Genomic DNA, 21994 nt, shown 5'->3' with positions numbered 1-21994 from the left:
GTCCTCGGCCACAGTCAGGGTCGGGTTCGATCCCCCCGTGGACATGAGACCTTAGGGTGCATTCACATGGCCTAGTGCAGTATCCAGACTCAGAAGCTCAGACTGATACGCTTGTAAAATTGCGATTCTAGATGCGAGCACGATGCCCTTTTGCTTAAAAAACACATCATAGTGCAACTATGTACTTCAATGGTAAAAATCGCATCGCACTGGTATGCAAATCGCATAGGAAATAATGGGCAATTCCTTACGAGGAATCATCCAAAAATAGGACATGCAGCGATTCTTCAATCCTGCAGCATCACTGCGAGAGAAAAAAATCCCTCATGCAAATAAAGACATTGAAATCAAGTGGTATTAACACGTGCGCATTCATATCCATATCGCTATCGGAGGGAAATTCCAAATGAAACTCACCCATGTGAATACATCCTAAGGGCTAAAACGGAAATATACGTTTGCTGCTACGGAGCGTATTTGCACATGAACAAGTCAAAATTAATTATTTTTTTACCGTTCAAATTTCGCACAATTGCGCGCGGGTAAAATAAAACCAGGAAGACCGTTTCTGCCTTATCTTTTCTTGCACGTAGTATTAACAGGCGAGAATTCCACCAGTCTTAACGTTTCATCACATTTATCTGTTTTAGCCCTTAGGCTCCTTTCACACAAGTTTAAGCGTATTCGCGCGCTCCTGATCACTGCACATTTGTGCAATGAACAATGCTTATAGTACTGTACTATTTGTGCCCGCAAGGTATGTTTATTTGCACGCAGCAAACAAAGACGCACCAATTGAAATGACTAATTAGTCTTAATTAGTTCCAGATGTGTTCTTTTTCCAGCGGAATTACGCAGCATTTCACGCATCTCCTTGCGTATTCTCATGGACTTTTATGGAAAAATAGTGCATGTTCTATAATTTTTTTATGCAACCAAAATGCACATGAAAAATAAGGAAATGCGCCATTGAAATCATTGGTTCTATTCTCTGCATATTGCGTGCGCAAATTTTGCATGCACAAATATGCCTGTTTGAAGGCGGGGCCTTAGTGTTGCCGCAGTCCTCCTACTTCACCTCTCAGTCTATGGTGTCCTACTTGTTCCATTCCCCTGCTACCATCATTGCACTCCTGATGATATCATCATTCTCATGATCTGATTGGCTACTGCAAGTTCTAATCCAGCCCATTTCAAAGAACTTTATGGTTCCGTACCTGCAGACAGAGCGAGGGGTGCAGATTCTCCAGGATCACTGGCTTGATTTGCTGTTAAAAGACAACCAGAAATCAGATTACAGCTCAAACCTCGATCGACCAGCGAAGGCTATTCTATGACACATATGACTCCTATGTGATGTGTGTAATCCTATAAATCCATGTTACGAGTCTACAGTGCACCGACACATATTATATAATCACTCCATCATTATAAATTCCTCCTATGCAATTGAACGACGAGTCATCAGTTTAATTCCTGGGAAGCAGGTGTGCCGCGTTCCCACGTCGGACTTGTATTACGTTACGCAAGCAGAAAATGTAGTCAAGGAGGAGCTCACAGATGCACACAAACACGCACGTACACACATGCACGTGTCAGCTGCAGGCAGGGGAAGTAGCAGTACGAATGTTCATTTCTCCGAATGCGACTTCTCACAGGCTTATATGTTTTTGCGCATGTTTTAAGCGCAACGTATTTGTGCAAGGAATTTTGCGTGCATATCAGCATATTATATTGTACTTTTTGCGCATGCAGGGTATTTTCATTTGCGTCTGGCAGATGAGCACACCGCGATTTAAATGGCTATTTAGCTTAATGAGTTCTAGATGTGTTTTTTTTTCACAGAATTTGCGCACCTACCTTAGACTTCTATAGGGACTTCTATGGGAATGCTTGGTGAGCAAAAGTGCACAAAAATAAAGCAGGTTCTATTTTTTTGTGCGTGCGAGAAATTGGGAAGTAAGAACATACACATTAAAATCAATGGGTTCTATTTTCTGATTATTGCAAGAATGCGCACAAATACGCCCTCAATGTGCAAAATATCAGCCAACAAACAACTAGACGTTCGTTGGTTGTTCCCATCTGCCCATTTATGCGAGTATAAAAATACTTGCGGTTCGGCTGCACTCCTCCCCACGTCTCCAGCCAACCAATGATGGCTCTATGGGGATGAACGGTCATATTAAAGGGGTATTACAGTTGTGAAGGGAATTTTAAAAAATTCCAGATATGAAAGGTGGTTATGGTTATGCCATATTTATAAACAGCTACTAATGAGTATAAATTGCGCTGCCATTACCTTCTTATCCTGTCCTACATTCCTATTTTCAAAAATGCCTATATGCAGCTTGAAACGACACTTCCCACAATCCCCTGCTCTATATCTCCTTTCTGTGCATGCCCTTGCCAAGTGCTGCCCTACTACTGGTCAGCAATCCGGTCCTAAGAGCTGAAAGGACCAAAGTTGTCCCTGGTCGTTCCTATTGAGAAAACCTGAACTGTAGTGCTGGAATGCCTACAGGACGTATCCATGGCAACCTAAATAAATAATTCAGAAGTGCCAGGAAAAGTAATGTCAGGGTCCTGTTTTCTGTCCTTTTATTAACTGATGATCTATCTTCTGGATAGCTCATCAGTAGTTGATGGATGGGGGTCCGCCGCTCTGGATCTCTTTCCATCAGCTGAGCATCCGTCCTGCTGTCAGTGCCGCACGTTGTCATCAGCACACAAAGAGGAATTGGGAGCGCCGCACTGCTGCTCCACTTCCTGCTTCAGGACAGGATGTGATGTCCTCACCAAGAGAGATGCAGGAAATAGAGTAATAGTGCGGCGCTCCAGAGGATTTCAATGGACAAAATACTTAATGGGCAGAAAAAGATAGATAGATAGATAGATAGATAGATAGATAGATAGATAGATAGATAGATAGATAGATAGATATGTGATAGATAGATAGATAGATAGATAGATAGATAGATAGATAGATAGATATGAGATAGATAGATAGATAGATAGATATGAGATAGATAGATATGAGATAGATAGATAGATAGATAGATAGATATGAGATAGAGAGATAGATAGATAGATAGATAGATAGATAGATAGATATGAGATAGATAGATAGATAGATAGATAGATAGATATGAGATAGATAGATAGATAGATAGATATGAGATAGATAGATAGATAGATAGATATGAGATAGATAGATAGATGTGAGATAGATAGATAGATAGATAGATATGAGATAGATAGATAGATGTGAGATAGATAGATAGATAGATATGAGATAGATAGATAGATATGAGATAGATAGATAGATAGATAGATAGATAGATAGATAGATAGGAGATAGATAGATAGATATGAGATAGATAGATAGATAGATAGATGTGAGATAGATAGATAGATAGGAGATAGACAGATAGATAGATAGATATGAGATAGATAGATAGATAGATATGAGATAGATAGATAGATAGACAGATAGATATGAGATAGATAGATAGATAGATAGATAGATAGAGAAAGACAGTTAGACAGATATCAGAGAGATATTAGGTAGATAGCATAATCAGATGCAGCTTTCAATGAAAGCCACGGCAGAAAGCCAATTAAATACAGATTACTTCTACGACTCTGTATTAGCGCAGCCACAAATCCGGATGCAGATTAGCCTCCTTTAGTACAGCTAATTCCCATTTGGGAAACCCAACACAGATTTCCGGCAGAATCTGTGTCAAGAAGCAACACGTGGCTTCTTTTTCCCTCCCCCAAACATGGATTTCATATTCTCGCACAGGAAAACGTCACACTTTATAGATTACAGTATTCATATTCCAATAAATGGGTCAGCTAGATGATGCAGACCTGCGGCTGGTTTGATGCGGGTTCAGCGTGTACTTCACACTAGTATAGACATTTAAATTGGGACGTGGTAGTGGTCCGTGTGCAAAAAAAATGCCCTGCAGGTGCAAAGGGTGCAGTAAAATGTGCTGATAAGCGCGTATATACGTTGCGCTGAAGTGTGCGCACTTACGCATACGCTAGTCTGAAGGAACTCAAAGACCAGGTTCACACGAGTGTAAGCATATATGCGTGCGTGTTTACGTATTTGCACAATGGATGTCGCGTGTGTGCGTATTTTATTGGATTTTTTGTGGGTGAAAAAGAACATACAAGCTTGTTTCCAGTGATTTCAATGGATAGTTAAGTTTAATCAGTTTACCATCTACTATTTCTTGCGCAATACGGACGCAAATAGAACATACTGCGAGGTTTTTTTGTGCAAATGAAATGCATGTGCAAAATACGCTCATGTGAACAAATCTATTGAAATCAATGGGTTCTTTTCACTGCATATTGTGCTGCAAACTTTATAATACGTAGTGCAAATGCATTTATGCGAATAACCCCTAAATCTGCACCCACAGGTGCGAATGTTACCCCCTTATTTGGAGAAGTGGAATCAGCACTGAAACATCACTGCATAAATTAGCATGCTGCAGATTGAAAACCCGTATCGCACGTCCATTCTGCTGCAGATTTTTTTGAGGAATCTTTCCTCATCCCGTGGATGAGATTTTTGAAAAATCTTTTGCGCACAGCGTCCACTGTAAGGCTGGGTTCCCACGGGGCGGATTCCCGCCGGAAATCTCGCGGTTTGGCCGCAGCAAAAACTGCGAGATTTCCGCCGGGAGAAGCGCCACGGAAAAACCCGCGGCGGCTTTGAAGCGGCTGGCCGCTCGCTCCTCCGCTGCGGTCGGCGCTCCCATAGAGGAGAGCGCGGCCGCAACGGAAAGAAAAAAGAATGGACATGCTGCGGTCGGCAAAGCCGCGGTTGCAGTCGGCAAAGCCGCATCGCAGCCGTGGTTTCGTCCGGATTAACCGCAGCGGATTGGCCATCCTGTGTGGACGAGATTTCTGAGAAATCTCGTCCACATGGCTGGCTAATCCCGAGATTAGCGGCCGCAGGCGGATTTGCCACGGCGAAATTCCGGACGGAATTTCCGCGGCAAATCCGCCCTGTGTGAACCCAGCCTTAATGCTCCGGATTTTCCGAGCAGACAGTCCACAGCATTTTTCCCCTGTGGAAACACGTCAGAACAGCTCACTTATCAGAGTGCTCACTTGTAACACGCTGTGTGATCATCACATGACCAGGACCAATTATCATCCACTGAAAGAAAGTTATGCTGCTTCCCATTCAATGACAGCAAGCAAGGATTTTGAAAACATTGAAAATTTAAAACAAAGCATACTAGAAAAAAAAAATTCTTGTGATGATGGAAATGTATGTCCTATAGCCAGACTAGCTTTAGATCAGCCCCAGTCCGGAGCTTCAGTTTCATCTACAACTATAATCTGAAGTGCATTCCAAGGATGATGACGAGGCTCCTGCGTGGGACGGAGATGTGAACTTTGTACAAGTCATGAAATCTAACTGCTAATGTAGAGTCATATGAAACTGGGCGATTTAAAGGGAAAGGAACTTAGAAAAAGTTGCGGATATGTCATGAGAGTCTTGAATGGGAATAGCCCTTGCAGAAATGCTGCGGATTTATCGCAGAATTTCCACAGCAAATCCGCAGATTACAGGTACAGCAGAAAATCTGCATTATAAGATTTCAGTCCTGACTTCTGTCCCCCTAAACTCGCTCTAACAGACCCCTGAACCTTTCAATGGCTAAAATAAACACTGAGGGTACGTTCACGCTTTGCAGTTTCTGTGGTATGCAATTGTATGATCACTATGGTAATGCACTGCAGTACAGACGTACTGCAATGTATTACTATAGCGATCACGTAATCGCAGGTTCAAGTCCCCTCCAGGGAAATAAAAAGGGTGTATAAAAATAGTACAATAAAACAAAAAACGTTTTTGCCCACTTCCCCCTCTAAAAAAAAGTGTTCAAAAAAACACGTTTGGAATCTCTGCGTCTGTAATGACCTGTACAATAAACTGAAGAAACTATTTATCCTGTATGGCAAAAAACTCCATAAAAAATGAACCCAAAATGCTTATTTTGTTCATTTTTCTTTCCAAAAATATGAAATAAAAGTAAATTTAAAAAGCCATACATACCCTAAAATGGTACCAATAAATACTACAGCTCATCACGCAAAGAGCTCCGCTGATTAAAAAATAAAAAGGTTCTTTGATTTTGAATGCAGCGATGCAAATAAAAAGAAATTCCCCCTAAAAAGGGGGTTTTATTATACAAAACTGGAAAAAAAACTTTAAAAAAAAAACTGTAAATTTTAATATTGCTGTAATAATGCAAAACCGCAGAAAAATATTATCACGTAATTTATGGTTCAGTATATAAGATCGTTCACCTCACTGCTGTTAGAAATCTCATGGCATTCCGAGTCGTCCTTGTGTTTCCAACAAAGTGAGAGCTCAGCGGACAGATTACAAGGCGCCGCCAGATTACAGAACAGCATGTTGTCCTCCATCCTCACCGTGAACCTGCTGTCATTCCAGACCTTCGCTTCTGAATCTGAAATCAATCACAAACACAATTATACCTTAAGCACAAAATCACATGGGGCATGCGCTAATACGCTCGCCGCTATAGAGCATATTAGTGCATGAAACAGGTTTTCGGACTCTTAAAACTCCACGTTAGTGGCGGCATCAGTTTGAAAACAAAAATGGTAAGATAGTATTAACTACGTGCGAGGAATATAGGTCTTTTTTTTCCTCGGGTGTAGTAATAACGCGCGAGAATCCTGATAGTGAAAACTAAACTATTGAAATCAATGGTGATTTTCACGGCCGCATACTGGGATTAAAACGTGCCCATCTGTTTAAGCGCTTTACATCACAAAATGTTTTCACGGATTCCACGCCTGAATACACATCAGAATCTGCATTTTCCTCGGTCCATTACTTTCAATATAAATCCGCCGCGTTGTTCATACAGTGCAGAAAAAAAACGTAAAATCCATCTTACAGGAAAACAAATGTGTCAATTGTTGCTGCAGTTTCCATACAGAAACCATGGCAGACAACGGCACGTGGATTTACCCCATTAAATGGGCCAAGTCTGTGTGCAGATTCGCAGTGTTTCAAAATGCTAATCCACGGGTCAGCACCATGGAATAGTCTACCATCTGAACAGGTATATTCATGCAGTTACGTATTTTCTACTGCGGAATTGCGCGTGGAAAATACACAATGCATTACAGTAGAAGCAAAGTGCATGAGAGTCAGGGCTCCTTCACACAAACGTATTTGAGATTTCTTCTCACTCACCGGCAGTTCAGACTCCTCGCCAGAGCGCAGAAGTTTGAAAAAAGAGACGAGAATATAGGTGCTGCCCCATCTTCCCCAACGATGTGTTCACTACATGCGGGGAAGATAGGGCATGTCCTATATTTTATCAGCCATGGTATTCACAGATGAGAAATACCAATAGTGAAAACGAAACCGACAAACTCCTATTGAAATCAGTGGTTTCATTTTTTCCCCCTAGCCCTCATAGTGCAAATACATTGCGCTGAGTCGCGAGCACAAACACCGTGGAATATCCCCCACTGTCATTTTTATGAAAGTCGGATGGCAACCCCTGTAAGACAGCCATATTGGTTTTTACCCAGCTTTCACTAAAATCGACAAATCAAAAAGGACGACTGAAGGATGTAAATTTCTGCCGGTTCACTAGGATATGGCGTATATCAAAATCATAACATTTAATCAGGGCTACAACGCGTGGCGGTGCTGAAATTCCGTTTTTTCCTGCCGCAAGTGCACAGCCAAAGTTACAGTTTCCTTAAAAAAGTTAAAGGTATATTAAGTTTATATACGTACGATTTTTAAATGGGCAATATAGCGTTCTGACAGCATCCTCCAGCTCATTGTACCAAGCCTGCCAGGGAAGAACGTGACAAGTCAGTTATGGAAGATCAGACATTAATAAAAAACAAACACTGAAGCATAACAATAGTGTTTGAACCTTGAGGTCGGATTTACAGGACTGTATTTGCATGCGTTTTTGCATGTGCAATATGCAGTGAATAGAAGCCATTGATTTGAATGCGTTTATTGTCAAGCGAGTATTTTGCACGGGTAATTCGGTCACGCAAAAGATATGCAGCATGCTCTATTTTCACTAATTGACTATTTGAATGGTTGGGACCATGGATGTGTAGTGGCCCAGGGCACCTATTTCTGACCACTCCATAAATATCATACATGTCATGTCTTTTGTGTAGATGCACTGTGTGAAATGTCTCGACTCCTGTTATGTGTACTGCACAGCTGCAGCAGATGAAGGGTTAATGTCTGCCTAAGGCCTCATGCCCACAGCCATGGTGGACCCCGCTAGGGGAATATTGCAGCAGAGTTCGTCACGGAACCACCCAAAACCCTCATACTGACCCCCCGGAACCGCCACGCTGTTCCCGTCCCTCGAGCTGGTGCGCATGCGCAGTACAGCGCATGACGCTTCGGTAGTGTGGGATGACGTGGCTGGTGGTGGGCAGGGATGCATTTTCACGTGATACTTCCGCTGTGCTACAGCAGAAGTATAGCGTGACGGCCTGCTTTCATTGACTACAATGGAAGCCGGGCGCGCGTATTCCCTAATAGCTCTGGGTGAAACCCGTGGATTTCCGCCGCGTGAAACGCGGCAGAAATCCTGCCGTGGGCATTAGCCCTAAGGCTGGGAGATGACTGCAAATGTATCAGTTTATGTCCTGTCATGTGGTATGCTAGAGACTATGAGTGTCTGAGAGCAGGAAACAATTCCGCCCTTCTGGCTTCCTGAGAGAGAGTGCCAGCCACATGGGGGTACCTTCAACCCTCATGTGGTGAAGAGTGGAAGAAGAAAGGTTTCCTGAAGTTCCTGATGCCAGGAAACATTAGAGAGTAAGGAGAAAAAGAGAGAGAGTGAAAGGAGTAGAGGAAAATCAAAACCACCGTGCAGAGGTACTTTTATAAGTGAGTGTCTGTGCAGAATTTGCCCTTCCCCTTCCAGGAGCGCTACCATACAGATAACAAAGCCTGTAGGGCCGATATCATCCTGAGTATACTCTAAGAGAAAGTCTCCCCTTACAGGAGCGGAACTAAACAGATAATGAGGACTGTAAGACCGCCATCATCCTGACCTCCTGTTTTGCCTGCATTGGTGTGCTTTTAAGCTGTAAAGTGTTAAAGATTTACAAGTAAAGTATTGCCAGGCCCTAACCGTTCCCAGGGACTGAGGTACCTAAATCGTGTGTTATATCGACTCTCTTTATTATCGCCGAGGTTCATTCCGGTGAGTAAAGGAACGGTGGCGTCAGATGACAATCTAAAGTTCTTCGGCATGTATATTGGCCATCCCTCTCCTAGGGGTATCCGGAAGAGGCCTAGCGATGCTCTGGCCGAGGCTGCGTGTGTCCCTCTGGGGAGGAGTCTGGTAAATGCCACCATGACAAGTGACAGCTTTACCCTCCCAGCTCCTCAGTGTATGCCCATGTCCTGAGTTACCCTTTGAGACGCTGCAGATGCAGCAAATGTGCACAATTTGAGAGCGCAAAAAGTACAGTAAAAAATACAGTTGCATGTGCAAATACGTAATCTCCGATGCGCTAGAATATGTCGCAAATGCGCATGCATACACTCATGTAAATCCAGCCTAAACAGGTATTCCCATCTCAGCAAGTTATCCCAAATCCACAGAATAGGAGATAAATTGACAATTGGTGGGAGTCTGAATACTCGGACCCCCACCGATCCACAGAAATCACCCCAAGTAGGTCCCAAATTCACTTCAATGGGACCGCCAGATATTGCCATGTTCTAGCAATCAGTAATCTCCAGTCTCTTTGAATTTATTAGGACCACCGCAGATTGCAAAGCGCTTAAACTCGCTATGTTTGGTAGTTCCCAGAGTGGTGCACAGGTGCAGCCACCGATATCAAAATTCAGAGACATGCCGGAAGCGATATCTCTGGATCAGTGGGTTTCCCAGTGGTCAGACGGCCACCGATTGTCAAATTATCCGCTATCCAGTGCTATCCTTTAGGGTGGACACCGACTTGCGATTTTTTCCCTGCGATACGACAGCAATGATCATAAAACCAATGATTTTCAATGGTTTCATACTCATTTGCGATGTTTCAGCAGAGCTTCGCATTGCAGAGAAGAAATCTGCGATATCGCTCAGTGTTTTCGATGGGGCCAGCGGCAACGAAAAAATGTATCAACAGGATGACCCATTTAACTGCTCAAAACCCAATCTAGAACTCAGTGTATGCAAAATAATGAAACTTACTTCAAAGCACAAACATGGGACAATATCTGATTTGGGAAACTGGTAAGACTCTTTTCCATACTGAAAGTAAGAAATATTAAGAAAAATATTATTTATTAGTTAATATCTATCTATCTATCGCATATCTATCTCATATCAATCCATCTATCTCACATCTATCTATCTATCTATCTATCTATCTCATATCAATCCATCTATCTCACATCTATCTATTGCATATCTATCTCATACTGTATCTATCTATCCATCCATCTATCTCATATCTATCTATGTATCTCATATCTATCTCATATCTATCCATCCATCTCCTATCTATCTATCTCATATCTATTGCATATTTATCTATTGCATATCTATCTTATATCTATCTATCACATATATATTTATCGCATATATATCTATTGCATATCTATCTCATATCAATCCCTCTATCTCATATTTATCTATCTAATATTTATCCATCTATCTCATATCTATCTTATATCTATCTTTCTCATATCTATCTGTCTAATCAACTAAATATTTTTACATACTCAGACACCTACATAATGTTGACATTGTAGACATTATTAAATTATACCGTATTTTACGCCAATACTCACTAAAAAATGTGTCCTGTCATTTCGCTTGTGTCTGGCTTTATAAAAGACTCGTAATGTTGTGTTCCTAGCAGAGGTTCCGTTTACAACACGAACAGACACATTAGAGCTGTTATAAAACACTTCCAGGCTGGGTGCTGCATAGAAAACAGGTTCATAATCATTTGCTTTCACAAAAACAGAGACTGAAGCTAGTAGGTTTGCTGGGAGTTGTAGTTGCCCAGCAGGTAGAAAGCCACAGGCTGAAGAACACTGCTTTAGAACATTAAAAAATTACCTTCACACTCTAGAATTTTCTCTTTTGGATCCAGTTCCGTGCAACCTACATTGACATATAGTAAAGCGTCTAGAATAATTATTGAAATTTATACAGACATTTATTTTTTTCTATAGCACCCTAAAGAACCTCCCTATGTACAAGAATATAACTACTATAATACTGCTCCTATGTACAAGAATATAACTACTATAATACTGCCTCCTATGTACAAGACTATAACTACTACAATACTGCCTCATATGTACAAGAATATAACTACTATAATACTGTCCCCTATGTACAAGAATATAACTACTATAATACTGCTCCCAATATACAAGAATATAACTACTATAATACTGTCTTCTATGTACAAGAATATAACTACTATAATACTGCTCCTAAGTACAAGAATAGAACTACTATAATACTGCTCCCTATGTACAAGAATAGAACTACTATAATACTTCCCCCTGTGTACAAGAATATAATTACTATAATACTGCCTCCTATATACAAGAATATAACTACTATAATACTACCCCCTATGTACAAGAATATAACTACTATAATACTGCCTCCTATGTACAAGAATATAACTACTATAATACTGCCCCCTATGTACAGGAATATAACTACTATAATACTGTCCCCTATGTACAAGAATATAACTACTATAATACTGCCTCCTATGTACAAGAATATAACTACTATAATATTGCCCCCTATGTACAAGAATATAACTACTATAATACTGCCTCCTATGTACAAGAATATAACTACTATAATACTGCCTCATATGTACAAGAATATAACTACTATAATACTGCCTCCTATGTACAAGAATATAATTACTATAATACTGCCCCCTATGTACAAGAATATAACTACTATAATACTGTCCCCTATGTACAAGAATATAACTACTATAATACTGCTCCTATGTACAAGAATATACCTACTATAATACTGCCCCTATGTACAAGAACATAACTACTATAATACTGCCCTCTATATACAAGAATATAACTACTATAATACTGCCCCCTATATACAAGAATATAACTACTATAATACTGCCCCCTATGTACAAGAATATAACTACTATAATACTGTCCCCTATGTACAAGAATATAACTACTATAATACTGTCCCCTATGTACAGGAATATAACTACTATAATACTGCCCCCTATGTACAAGAATATAACTACTATAATATTGCCCCCTATGTACAAGAATATAACAACTATAATACTGCCACCTCTGTACAAGAATATAACTACTATAATACTGCCTCCTATGTACAAGAATATAACGACTATAATACTGCCTCATATGTACAAGAATATAACTACTATAATACTGCCCCCTATGTAAGAATATAACTACTATAATACTGCCCCCTATGTAGAAGAATATAACTGCTATAATACTGCCCCTATGTACAAGAATATAACTACTATAATACTGCCCCTATGTACAAGAATATAACTACTATAATACTGTCCCCTATATACAAGAATATAACTACTATAATACTGCTCCCAATATACAAGAATATAACTACTATAATACTGTCTTCTATGTACAAGAATATAACTACTATAATACTGCTCCTAAGTACAAGAATAGAACTACTATAATACTGCTCCCTATGTACAAGAATAGAACTACTATAATACTTCCCCCTGTGTACAAGAATATAATTACTATAATACTGCCTCCTATATACAAGAATATAACTACTATAATACTACCCCCTATGTACAAGAATATAACTACTATAATACTGCCTCCTATGTACAAGAATATAACTACTATAATACTGCTCACTATGTACAAGAATATAACTATTATAATACTGACCCCTATGTACAAGAATATAACTACTATAATACTGCGCCCTATGTACAAGAATATAACTACTATAATACTGCCCCCTATGTACAAGAATATAACTACTATAATACTGCCTCCTATGTACAAGAATATAACTACTATAATACTGCCTCATATGTACAAGAATATAACTACTATAATATAGCTCCTATCTACAAGAATATAACTACTATAATACTGCACCCTATGTACAAGAATATAAATATTATAATACTGCCCCCTATGTACAAGAATATAACTATTATAATACTGCTCCTATGTACAAGAATATAACTACTATAATACAGCATTCTATGTACAAGAATATAACTACTATAATACTGCTCCCTATGTACAAGAATATAACTACTATAATACTGCTCCCTATGTACAAGAATATAACTACTATAATACTGCCCCCTATGTACAAGAATATACCTACTATAATACTGCCTCCTATGTACAAGAATATAACTACTATAATACTGCTCCCTATGTACAAGAATATAACTACTATAATACTGCCCCCTATGTACAAGAATATAACTACTATAATACTGCCCCCTATGTACAAGAATATAACTACTATAATACTGCCCGTAGGTACAAGAATTCAATTAGTATAATTATATCTTACCTGGCAATTTATGATGTACATTTAGTTCTTCATTGTACCTTGGGTGTGTGTATGATGTTATATACCATTCATTGCCAGGCCTTGCATTAATGCTATTGTACACTATGGTTCCCTGTAGCAAAAAATATATATGTCATAAATATACAGTTAAAATGCAGTGACATACCGAAAGATACGCTGTTGCCTCATCTAGCTCTTCATACCACAGAGTGGCTCCAAGGATATTTAAAGCAATGAGACATCCTCTTGTGTCAGCTTCCTGGATTTCCCACCGAGATCAAGGATTTCATGGTGACCCAGTGACAAGATAGTCACTCCACAGCTGATAAAACTATTTTATTGCTTTATCACTGTAAATCACATTTGAAGTGGCTGCCACTAGGGGTTTCCTTTCGAGCTTTTCTGCAATCTACTCTCTGTCATTAGGAACAGAGTCTTCATAGTAACAAGGACAATGGGACATTTCCATAGCAACAGGGTCATAGCACTTAGGGGCGGCAGGCTGACAGATCTGCAGACACCGTGATAATGATCTTGACAGTCTCTGTACACACACACTATTTTGGGTTTGCTAACCATTTGGTCAGAAAGTCTCTAAATTCCTGAATTCTCCTGGTAAAGCAAGTAAATTCACATACTACCTCCCTGCTGATTGGACCAGAAACTATGCAATGCAGCATGAGAAGTAGGGGCAAGGAAGTCAGGAAACTACTGGCAGAATGCTAAGCTTAATACAAGCCCCTGTATTAAAGTGGATAGCAAACAGCAGAACAACAGAAAAATGGGGAAGACCACCTAAAAATCAGAACTTAGAGACATGAAAGAGGGTGCAAACAGCAGCAGATAAGAGGGGCAAGGAGGACCTAGTCCTAGGGTATTTTATAAAACTTAAAAACTCAGGAAAAGTTTAACTCTTCCCTGGGCTTAGTTACAGGGATAGAACAGATAGATACTTACCACTTTAATGCTGTTGCTGGCGCCTGTTCTCCGTGGAATAGATGATGGAGGCAACGAAACTCTCACAAAAGAACATAAATGGCTGCTTGGGACTTCACGTAGTATGAACAGGTTCGCACAAAGCGAGGAATCTGCAAATGTAAGATGATCACTTGGTTTGACAGGAACATTGTTGACATTGGAGGAGCAGGAACAGAGAACAGCTGAAGGGGTAAATTATTATCTACCAAACCTTATACAAAAAGAAATAGGAGTCATAAATTTTATTGGGCAACCTGATAAGCTGAAAATTAGTAGGCTCCAGAAGGGTCAGATAGGCAGATAAGGCCTTAGATAGTGCCCAGAGGGTTGAGAGGCTAAGGATGCCCATTGTCCCTATTTAACCTCATACAGGCAACAGGATCTAGTAATGGACCCCCATCTGAAGGTGAAACCATACATTCTGTGCAACACCAATAGGTGCCAGGTCTGCAGATCCATTTTTGCAGCCAATCTCTATTGTGGCTATTAGGGGTGGTCCTGAACAAGCTGTATGCCCCCTCAACATCCCTATTTTTTGTAAGATTGGTCTTAAGGTAGTTAAGACCAATTCCTTTTCCACAGGATTGGTGATGACTATCTGATCAATACAGGTTTCACTGTTTGGACCTCCACAACAGCGGCCCGAGTGCCCCGAATGAATGCAACACCACTTGTACTCGATTGTCTACGATGTAACGGGGTCATGCGAAAGCGGGGAGAATATTTGATCACATGTGTGAAAATTTACACAAATATTCAGTCACAAGAGCAAAGCTGTGCCCCTCTCATGAAAGTTGCTAGTGACCATCTTTAATATAAAAGGAATTAGAGCTGTGGTGACGGCTGCTGATCCCACATGGCCATGCAAGCAGCATTGTTCCCGAGCTGGGGAGAAGTACAGGAAAAGTCCTAAAGACTTGAGGCGAAGAGGAGGACCGAAAGACCCCTGACGACCGGGGGCTGAACTTACAGAGCTGATAAGATAAAAGGGATGGACTGGATACTGAGCATGGTATTGCGTATGCATGGCCATCGCTGTATGCATTCAGGGACACTCAGGACCCTCATTCTTCTCATCAATGGGGGTCTCTTTGGTCAAACGCCTACCGATCAGATGATTATCACTGATCCTGTGCATAGGAGATACTTTCTTTTCTATGGGGACTCTTGGTGCGTAAATGTGCGCAAAAGAAGAGCATGCTGCATTTTTAAAAATCAATAGGTTCTATTCTCTGCATCTTGTGCAAGTAAATTTTGCGCACGCAAAAACGCCAATGTGTAAGGGCCCTTAGCCTCACTTTTGTGTCCCACACACTAGTACTGGAAAACGGGAAGCAGAAGAAGGCAAAATGCAAGCCTCCTGAAGCAGAAATAGCAAAGTGTTCTTTTCATAAATGAGCCCATTACCACTGCTGGACTTGTTAACCCTTATATACAGGCTAACGTCTGTCACATCATCGTCCTCTAGGTAATCGTCCAAATCCTCATCGTCATAATAATCATCATAGTCGCCACAATCACCTGAGCCGATCTCATCGGAAAGGTCTAGAAAGTAATACATATTGTTATTACCAATGTGCGTGCAGTCCCATGTAAAATTGCAGTTTTAACACATTGTGACATTACTATGAATTTTGCCAAGTGGTAAACTCAGCTCTGCTACATCCACTGATATCTTGCACGCCTTTTCAAACTCTTAGGCCTCATGTCCACGGGCAAAAGAAGAATTAAAATCCGCAGCGTATTTTAACTCTTCTCCCGCACGTGGATCCGCACCCCATAGGGATGCATTGACCACCCGCGGGTAGATAAATACCCGAGGATGGTCAATAAAAGTGATTTAAAAAAAAATGGAGCATGAAAAAATCTGGACCATGCTCCATTTTCGTGCGGGTCTCCCGCGGGGACGGCTCCCGCAGGCTTCTATTGAAGCCTATGGAAGCTGTCCAGATCCGCGGGAGACCTAAAATAAGAATTAACTCACCCGCAGCGGGCCGGGAGGGTCTTCTCTTCCTCATGGCCGGATCTTTCTTGCTTCGGCTCGGCGGATGTGCCCGGCGCATGTGCGCGGCACGCCGGCGACGTGCCGCCGGCGTGCTGAGTTCATCCGCCAGCCGAAAAAGAATATCCGGCGGTGAGGAAGAGAAGACCTTCCCGGTCCGCTGCGGGTGAGTTAATTTATTTTAAATTTCTATTTTAAGCGCAGGAGGGACCCGCTGCAGATTCTCCATGTAGAATCCGTAGCGGGCCTGATTTTCCCCATGGACATGAGGCCTAAATCTACCCGCGGGTGGTCAATGCATCCCTATGGGGTGCGGATCCGCGTGCAGGAGAAGAGTTAAAATCCGCTGCGGATTTTAATTCTTCTTTTGCCTGTGGACATGAGGCCTTAGGGACCTTTCATACAGGGACGCAATATTCCCCAACAGCGTTGCAGAATATGCCGTTCCGGAATTCTGCACCAACATCTGTACTGCTAACTACTTTTAAATCCTGCTATTTTCAACTCCTCATCAAAACCTGCATGTTAGCAGTACGGATTTTGGGGCAGAATATGCTACAGGAGGGCTTATTCCATAGCGCTGTTGTAGAATATTCCGTCCCGTGTAAAAAGTCCATTATGCGGAAAAAAAGGTCGTTTTCTCTACCTGATATGAACATCACAGACATGTCCATCGTGACTTGAACTCTCAGCCGACAACCAGTAGGATCGCATCTTTTCACGGTTTTCGCTCTGATATCCGTTGGTACCAAGACAGGAAATTCTGCTTTTTCAAGATCTCCGAAGATACAGAAAGCATCTGTGTCACCAAAGACAAACATATTAGGCCGTCTACACGTGTGTCTCAGATTTTGCGCATGGAAAAACTGCAGCATTTACAGTAGCAGCGATGTGCGGGAGATTTTCAAACTCTTGTCTGCATCTGCATGCCACGGAAAAAGATCCACACTTAAGGCTTATTCACACACACAGTGAATAGAACCCATTGATGTGGTCTACCGGTGTTTGTAAACAGCGGGTCTGCCAGCCGAGACTGTGTATGGCTGCAAGTGTACTGCGCATGCCCGCGTATCACACGTACACGATCATGCGCAATGTGACTCTTTTTAAAAAAAGAAAATTCCCCACTTTGATTCAGAGCGAGGTTCCGTATGAAAACTCAATGTATTGCGCATGGACAGTGTTGCATATGCTGCCTATACAAATGTATAGGGCTCATGCTGAGTGGTACGCAGAGAAATACAGCATGCTGCAATTTATTCCTCATACGTATCTTCACGCAAATGGATCAATGAAAGTCCATTGACTTTCATTGACTTCATTTACTGCGCATCACCCCTGGACATGAGCCCTAAAACAGGCATAGGGGCATGCAAAAATGCAACACCCATCACGCAAATGTGCTTACGCTTGTGTGAAGCCAATCTTAGGGCTTATTCACGCAAACACATTTGCATTCAATCACGTGTGGTATTTTTGCACATGCATTTCGGTCACGCAAAAATATAACACAGTATGTCATATTTTTGTGTGCGTAGCGCATGAAAATTGCACATATTAAAATGCTTGAACTTAATTGCCCATTGAAATCAAAGGGAGCATGCTTCACAGAAAAGCAAATACAGAATGGGAGGAATTGGGCTAAGCAGCAGCACATGCGAAAAAGGCTTGGGTTTACTAATAGTTTATAGACTGAACACGAGTCAACAGTGTGATGCAGCAAAAAAGCAGATACAATTCTGGGATGTATTAAGAGAAGCATAGAGACTAGATCACGTGAGGTAATTATCCCCCTCTACTCTTCCTTAGTCAGACCTCATCTGGAATACCGTGCCTAGTTCTGGGCACCACAATTTTAAAAAAACCTAGAAACTTGAGCAAGTTCACAGAAGAATTACCAAGATGGTGAGCAGTCTGCAAATCATGTCCTATGAGGAATGGTTAAAGGATTTGGGGATGTTTAGCTTGTAGAAGAGAAGGCTGAGAGGAGACTTAATAGCTGTCTACAAATATCTGAAGGGCTTTCACAGTGCAGAGGAATCATCCCCATTCTCATTTGTACAAGACTAGAAGCAATGGGATGAAACTGAAAGGGAGGGGACACAAATTAGATATTAGACAGTGAGGGTGATCAATGAGTGGAACAGGTTACCACGAGAGGTGGTGAGTTCTCCTTCAATTGAAGTGTTCAAACAAAGGCTGGACAGACATCTGTCTGGGATGATTTAGTGACCCTGCAATGAGCAGGGGATTGGACCCGATGACCCTGGAGATCCCTTCTAACCCTGCAATTCTATAATTCTGTAATTCTGCATTATTGAAAATCCGGACGTATTTAGTTCAAATTAACATGTCTTTTTTCGCAGTAGAAAAACTTACTGCTGCAGAATTAAGGGGCATCTTGTAGAATTGTTCTAACATACTGAAGAGATGAAATTCCACAAAACTGCTGCAGAAAAAAATGCTAACACATTCCGCAGTTAAAAATGCAACAAACTCCACAACTGCTGGTGTGAAAGGTCTTATAGGATATACTCACACATGACAGATTTATCGTGGATTTTCAGAAGCGGAAAAAGGAAAGGACACTAATCTAATTAAATAGAAATAATGTTTTCCCTTTAAAAAAGGTCACCTAGCTACATCTGTCAGCAGAAGCAAAATATTTAACACTATACATACCAGAGGAATTGCATTGAAGATCCTGGAATATAAAAAAAAAGAAACGTATAAGTAAGAGGTGAATTTCTTCATATAGACAAGAGTTAAATAACACAATTCTGCCTGCATGCTGTTGCCACTAGGGGGAGCTATCTGAAAAAACATCTACACAATTAAACTTGTATGCAGTCATCTACCCCTAGTGGCAGCTGCAGGCAACTGCTATGGTTGTGTGACAGGAAGCAGGGGAAGATGGCAGAGCATGTACCCCTGACGCTGAGTGTCATAAGGGGCACCAACAAGCCAGCCTATCACGACCTGGGTATTGAGATACAGGTCTGAATCCAATGTCCACGGACGAATCTGATTTGCGGAATCCGTGTGGAAGATCTGCAAATTAAGCTGCCCATAGGAATATATGGGCGTCCACAAATGCATTAAAGCATGCAGATTTGTTCTGCAGACCTTTCGGTTCGGAAAACAAATTGCAGCATGCTCCATCTCGCTGTGGATCCCACATGGACGGCTTCCATTGAAGTCAATGGAATTTGTCTAATCCGCAGCCCACCCTCAGCTGACACTGCAGACGGGCCGCGGATACCGTGGGAATGTAGGAGATTTAAAAAAAAGAAAAAGATGTACTGCGCATGTGCGCGACCGACGCTTCTGCACGCATCCGCAGTGAAAAAGAAGGAAGATCCGGACGGGTTGCAGGAGACCCGAACCGAATCCAGACAGGTAATTATGTGTCCTCAGACGGATTGCACTGCAGGCACCCGCATGTGGAATCCGACGCGCCCGTGGACATGAGGCCTAAGGCAGAAAGCTGGTTCTTTGGCCAGGATGAAGGGAAGGCTACAACTCTGGTAATTAGGGTGGTTTCACATCTGCGCTCGGGGTTCCACTTTCCTGCTCCGTTCGGGGAGCAGGAAGGAGGAATCCCTGTTGCCAAACGGCTCAGTCTCTGGATGGAACCGAACAGCGCTGGGCGGACCCCATTGACTATAATGGGGTCCGTCTGTTTTCCACCCAGCTGCCCGGCTTTTGGTCGGTATTTTGAGCTGGATCTTTGATGGAACTTCCGACCGGCCTTATACAGATGCAAAAAATGTAATTGAATCTTTTTAGAATTAAATGGCTTTCTGCATTCACTGCTAAAAAAAGTTTGGTCACAATTAAAGACAAACACAATCAAACTAAACTAATAACACAGAAACTGCTGTACCGTTCAGATCTGTTATTGAGCACACTAAGTAAACACGCGCAGTGTGAGGAAAAAAGTAAAAACTCTTGAATTTAATAATTTGTAGATTTGCCTTTAGCAGTATTCGCCTCCACCAAATGTTTCTTGCAGCTGCAAACAATATTGAGGAGGAATTTTGAACTATTCATTCCTGCAAATATGTTTCAGTTTATCAATATTTCTGGGATGCCCTATGTGCACAGCGCTCTTCAGGTCATGCCACAGCCTCTCAATAGAGTTAAAGGTCAGTGTAAAAAATAAAGGATTTTAGGATTTAAAAAAGATACGGATTGTGAGAGAAATAAAAAAAAAATTTACAAAAAATTCTTAAAAGTATGTTTTACACAAAACTTTGATTTATATAATAGGTCATTTTCTGATGACAAACGCCCTTTAAGGATGGGTTCTCACAGGGCAGAATCCCGATGGAAATCTCGCAGTTTTGCCGCAGCGAAAAATCATGAGATTTCCGCCGGGAAAGCGCAGCTTCAAAACCCGCGGCATTTAGCCGCGGGTTTTGAAGCGACTTGGCCGCATGCTTTTCTGTAGTGGCCGGCACTCCCATAGAGAGCAGCACGGCCATAACGGAAAAAAAAAAGACATGCTGCGGCTGGGGAATCCGCATCACAGCACTGGCTTCTGCCAGCTTTGCCACAACGGATTAGCCATCCCGTGTGGACAAGATTTTTGACAAATCTCGTCCACATGGCTGGCTAAACCCGGGATTAGTGGCCGCAGGCGGATTTGCCGCTGCGAAATTTCGCACGGATTTTCCACAGCAAATCCACCCTGTGTGAACCCAGCCTAAGGTCTGGACCTATTTCAACCATTCTTTAGCAGGTTTATTTGTGTGTTGTTTTTGCTCATTGTCTTGTTGCATCACTCAGTGTTTCTTCAGCTTGAGGTCATGGACTGCTGCCCTTACATCCTGCTGTACAACGTTCTGATCCACCTTAGAATTCATTGTTTCCTCAATGATCCCAAGCTGTCCAAGCCCTGAGGCTGCGAAACGGCTGCCAACTATGATACTTCCTCCACCAGGCCTGACCGTTGGATGAGGTTTTGGTCTTGGTGTGCAATGTTGTTCTGTTTCCCCAAAACACAGCATTGTACATTTGTGCTAAAAAGTCCCGCTTTTGTCTCATCCGCCTATAGAACATTTCCCAGAAGCCCTGTGGAACATGCAGGTAGTCTTCAGAACTTAATACGGGCCGCAATGTTATTTTTGGACAGCAGTGGATTTCTCTGTGGTGTTCTTCCATGAACACCATCCTAGGTCAGTGTATTTCTAATAGTGGACACATGAACAGAGTCTTCAGTCTGTAGAGTGCTCTGTAGGTCGTTTGCTATTCCCCTTGGGTTCATTGTCAATTCTTTCAGGATTATCTATTGTGCTCTTAGAATGATCTTAACAGGGAGAATAGAACAGTCCTGAATTTACTCCATTTGTAGAGAATTCCTCTA

General features: G+C 41.6%; 1 protein-coding gene across 1 annotated transcript in view; it reads right to left on the bottom strand.

The window, feature by feature from the left end:
• IL17RC (interleukin 17 receptor C) overlaps positions 1-21994 on the bottom strand; it is a 60295-nt gene that overhangs the window by 16400 nt on the left and 21901 nt on the right. Inside the window, exons 2-12 of the mRNA XM_066596753.1 lie at positions 19309-19330; positions 17273-17425; positions 16032-16169; positions 14604-14734; positions 13647-13758; positions 11148-11192; positions 10874-11007; positions 10272-10331; positions 7823-7880; positions 6346-6509; positions 1218-1268 (exon numbers count right to left, since the gene is read on the bottom strand). Coding sequence (XP_066452850.1) covers positions 1218-1268; positions 6346-6509; positions 7823-7880; positions 10272-10331; positions 10874-11007; positions 11148-11192; positions 13647-13758; positions 14604-14734; positions 16032-16169; positions 17273-17425; positions 19309-19330 — 1068 coding nt within the window. The remainder of the gene's footprint in view (positions 1-1217; positions 1269-6345; positions 6510-7822; positions 7881-10271; positions 10332-10873; positions 11008-11147; positions 11193-13646; positions 13759-14603; positions 14735-16031; positions 16170-17272; positions 17426-19308; positions 19331-21994) is intronic.

This window comes from Eleutherodactylus coqui, chromosome 3, assembly GCF_035609145.1.
Source record: "Eleutherodactylus coqui strain aEleCoq1 chromosome 3, aEleCoq1.hap1, whole genome shotgun sequence".
Classification (NCBI taxonomy): Eukaryota; Metazoa; Chordata; class Amphibia; order Anura; family Eleutherodactylidae; genus Eleutherodactylus; species Eleutherodactylus coqui.
Note: the sequence above shows the minus strand (reverse complement) of the source record. Positions and strands in the feature narration are given on the sequence as shown.